The sequence below is a fragment of the Balaenoptera musculus genome, chromosome 5 (genome assembly GCF_009873245.2).
Source record: "Balaenoptera musculus isolate JJ_BM4_2016_0621 chromosome 5, mBalMus1.pri.v3, whole genome shotgun sequence".
NCBI classification, from domain to species: Eukaryota; Metazoa; Chordata; class Mammalia; order Artiodactyla; family Balaenopteridae; genus Balaenoptera; species Balaenoptera musculus.
The window spans coordinates 38,107,241-38,111,317 of record NC_045789.1 but is presented as its reverse complement, the minus strand read 5'-3'; the positions used below and the strand labels follow the sequence as shown (position 1 = coordinate 38,111,317).

General features: G+C 52.1%; 1 protein-coding gene across 1 annotated transcript; it reads left to right on the top strand.

The window, feature by feature from the left end:
* The first annotated feature begins 1,647 nt into the window (after positions 1-1,647).
* Positions 1,648-3,049, top strand: LOC118895283 (putative tripartite motif-containing protein 75). Its single transcript, XM_036852229.1, has 2 exons — positions 1,648-1,938; positions 2,030-3,049. Exons 1-2 carry the CDS (start codon positions 1,648-1,650, stop codon positions 3,047-3,049), a joined length of 1,311 nt encoding a protein of 436 aa, XP_036708124.1.
* Positions 3,050-4,077: the final 1,028 nt, after the last annotated feature.

Genomic DNA, 4,077 nt, shown 5'->3' with positions numbered 1-4,077 from the left:
TTCCTGCACACACGGTGCGTATTCTTTTGTGCCTGGCTTTTTGTCACACCATGTTACATCTTTGAGATTCACCCCAGTTTTGGGGTGAAGAGTATTTAGTGTCCACACATTGCTGATTAATGTCCCATTGTATGAACAGACCACATTCATCTAGCCATTCTAATGCTGTGGAACTTTGGGGTTATTTCCAGTTTGGACTTGTGAAAAGTGTTGTACTGAACCTTCGTGTATGTACCTTTGTGCACAGAGTTTGTAGCCCTGGTTCATAGTCTGGATGGTTACACAGCCTGAGTAAAATAACTGAGTGTATGTTCTAAGATAGTTAATAATGCAAAATAGTTTTCAAAAGTGGTTGTACCCACTTACCTCTCACCAGCTGTGTATGAATGATCCAGTGGCACCACGTATCTCCAAGACGTTATATCTTAACACTTGAAATTCATTCTGGGGTCTCTGGACTCAGAGATTGTCTTAAACCTATCAGGGCTGGAGATGATTAAATCAATACACCCCCACCCCCTCCAACCTCCCCCATACCCTCCATGGATACTCACTTTCAGCTTTGGGATCACTTTGCTGATCCCAGTGGAAAGTTTGGAGCATCTAACAGGACTCTTCCTGTGTAGGTGCCCTGAACTCAAGATTTCTCAGCCCTGAGAGTGGGTGGCCTCTCAGCCTCCTTGAGAATCAGTAGGTGCTTCAAAGGGAAAGCTCCACACCTTCTTCTTAGGATCTTGACTCCACAAATCCTCACTAGTTGGTAGCTTACCACTGTCATCAGGGAGTACATTTGTATGTGTGTGTGTTTCTCAGCTTCAACTCAAATTGATGTACTGATCTCAATCTCATTCTGAGCTTGAAGTGAAAAGTCAGTTTTGGGAGGGTGCCCAGAGCAAATTTCATCTAGTCCAAATCCCATCCACTTATGCAAAAAATTTCATATATTCTGTAGTTGAGAAGCTTAAGTGAAAAGTAAATTTTGATGTATTATGAATTCAGTGCTGTTAGAAGTATCTGTGGTTTAAGCCAAAAAGTACCAGTTTTTTATTATTAGATTTTTGACAAGATTGAAATTATTGAAGCTGGGTTGTTTATCCTTTAACCAGATTCTCTTAGAAACGGGATGTTATGTAACTTTCCCCAGGTCCCCAGATAGGAGGTGACTGAGGGGGAGTCCCAACCAGGCCCTGGGCTCTTGTCCTCAAGCCCACACACTTTCCACAGTCCCAGGACCTGGTCCCATCAACCTGTGGTCCATGTGGGTGTAGGTGGGCGGTGGTGGAGGGGAGGATCAGAGGATGCCTTACTGTGGCAGTGAGAGTCCCTCAAGACGCAGGGCAGCCTTTTCACAGGAAGGATTATTTCCTCATCCCCAGGAAGGAAAAGGCACTTTGGAGCTGTGTCTGCTCTCTGACCCAGAGAGTTGCTGAGCTTGGCTTCACACCCCGGAGCTGCTGAGGGCAGCGGCCACCCAGCTGCTCTACGATAGGCCACAGGAGTGAAGGAAGCCTCTCTGAACACCTGCCTGCACCCCAGAGTCCTGCAACATCCAGGACAGGAAGGAGGGAGACCCGAGGGTGCACCCGCTACTCAGCGCAGAGACCCAGTAGCCCGGCCTCCTAAGAAACCCACCTCAGTGCAGCCCCGATGGCAGCGGCAGCGGCCCTGGCTGGACTCCAGCCAGAAGCCAATTGTTCCATCTGTCTGGAGGGCCTGAGAGACCCCGTCACCATGGAGTGCGGGCACAACTTCTGCCGCTTCTGCATCCAGCGGTCCGTCCTGGGCTCACCTGGAAGACAGGTTCCCTTGCCCCGTGTGCCGCCACCAGTGCCAAGAGCGGCCGGTGAGGAGCAACACCCAGCTGGGCAGGATGATCCAGGCGGCCAGGCTGCTCCCGAGCAGCTAGAGCAACCGGAGGAGGAGCGAGGAGCCGCGCCTGTGCGAGTTGCACCGCCAGGTTCTCAGCCTCTTCTGCGAGGAACACGTGGAGGTGCTGTGTCCCCTGTGCGCACGGACCCCTGAGCACCAGGGCCACTTGGTGAGGCCGGTGGGCGAGGCCGCGGCTGACCACCGGCAGAGGCTCGGCGCTCACGTGGAGCCTTTGAAGAGGCGGGTGGCAGATGCCCACAGCCTGGTGGCCGCGCAGGACAGACAGCTGCCGGAGCTGCGGGAGCTGGTGCCGCGCCAGCGGCTGGATCTGGCCTCGGAGCTCCGGCAGCTGAGCCGGTCTGTGGACCGCGAGCAGGAGGCCGTCGTGGCGAGGCTGGTCCAGGAGGAGCAGGACATCCAGGAGCAGCTGGGCGTCAACATCACCGCCTTCTCAGACCACATCTGCGAGCTGCGGGGCCTCCTGCAGGAGGTGACAGAGAGAAGCGTGCTGCCTGGAGCCAGGCTGCTGAGCGGCATAGGGGGCGTCCTGGGCAGGTGCGAGCGTCTGAAGTGCCCCGACGTCTACTCCTTCCAGCTGAGGCGGGAAGGCTGCAGCCTGCCCCCGCAGCCCTCGGCTCTGCAGAAAATCATTCAGAAGTTCCGGGAGGACGTGACCCTGGACCCCGAGACAGCGCATCCCAACCTGCTCGTGTCCGAGGATAGAAAGTCGGTGACGTTTGCGAGGAGCAGGCAGCTTTTTCCCCCAAGAGCGCAGACATTCTGCACGGAGCCTGCGGTGCTGGGCTCATTGGGCTTTGCCAGCGGCAGGCGGTACTGGGAGGGGCGGGTGGGCGGGGCCGCGTGGGCCGTGGGCGTCTGCGCAGACTCCGCCTCCAGGACCGGCGCTGGGCGCCTGGAGGGACAGAGACGCCTCTGGACTCTGGGGCTGCGCGGAGGGGATTGTGAGGCCCGCGGGCCGGGGGGCGCCGTTCCCCTGGAGCTGAAGGAGGAGTCTGGCGGGATCGGTGTGTATCTGGACTGTGAGTTGGGCGCGATTTCCTTCTACAGTTGGAAGGACAGGTCCCACATCCACTCTTTCACCGATAAATTTTCTGAGATCCTAAAGTCCTATTTCTCTCTATCGGATGCTATACTCAACCTCTTACAATCTAAGCAGTAAGAGATTACTAAGGATGATCTTTGGTTTTGCTTCTTTTTCTTCCTGAAATTTATGGACAGTAGGTAGAATGTTTACAACTGTCCTTACATCTGGCACCGAGATATATTTTTTTTAATGTTTATTTGACTTAAAGTCATGAAGGAAGTTTTTCTCATTTCGTTTTCTATTTTGTTGTTGTTGTTGGTGGTGTTTCCATAGCAGTAGAGATGTTGTGGGAACTAACAGGGACGTGGAGTTTAACTGTAAAGTGTTTCTGGAATTCTAACGTTGGAGCCTGTAAAATTGTAATTTCACAGCTTCAGTAAATGTGTGAACACTTGCATATTTCCTATACCTATACATTTACCTGTTCCATAAGCACCTTACACGTTCCATGTGGGAGAGGAAACACACCTGTGTGGAGACAGTTCTCAGGGGGCGTCTTGCACATGTCGGGAGCAAGGGACCGACCACTCAGGACTGTGTTTCCCAGGACGTTTTTATGGGAAACAGCCTTGAAAGATAGAGGTGGCATCTCCATCAGAGCACAGGCAGGTTTGTATACTGTCCAGTCTCCCTCAAGGGCAAAGGTCAGGCAGATTTATTGCCCTTTATACAGGGGTTGGGTTTTGCTCATTACCAATAGTACATCTAAATTACTCTCTTACCTGAAATTTGAGGTTGTCCAGTAACTATGACATTATGTGAGATGATTTATACATCTTCCTGGGAGATATTTGGCATAGAAAAAGATCAGTCTTATACTTTTCCTTGGTTTTTTAATTTTGGGGGCCTAATAACACCCCCTCCCCCACTGTGACATGTGTGATCATAGTTCCCCAGCCAGGGATAGAACCTGTGCCCAGTGCAGTGAAAGCTCCGAGTCTTAACCACTGCACCGCCAGGGAAGTTCCCCTAAATACTTGCAGATTGTCCCTGCTCCTTCCTGTGCTTGGGGAGATTTGTTTCCATGTCTCAACAGGGTTAAACTGGCTGCTACTTTTCTCTTCCTGGTTCCAACATTTAAGCATGTTTCTATTCTATTTCTA

Coding starts and splice junctions, on each gene's coding strand:
- LOC118895283 (XM_036852229.1), top strand. CDS start 1,648: ATGGCAGCGGCAGCGGCCCTGGCTGGACTCCAGCCAGAAGCCAATTGT. Junction 1,939..2,029: donor AGGAGCGAGGAGCCGCGCCT/GTGCGAGTTGCA, acceptor CCTGAGCACCAG/GGCCACTTGGTGAGGCCGGT.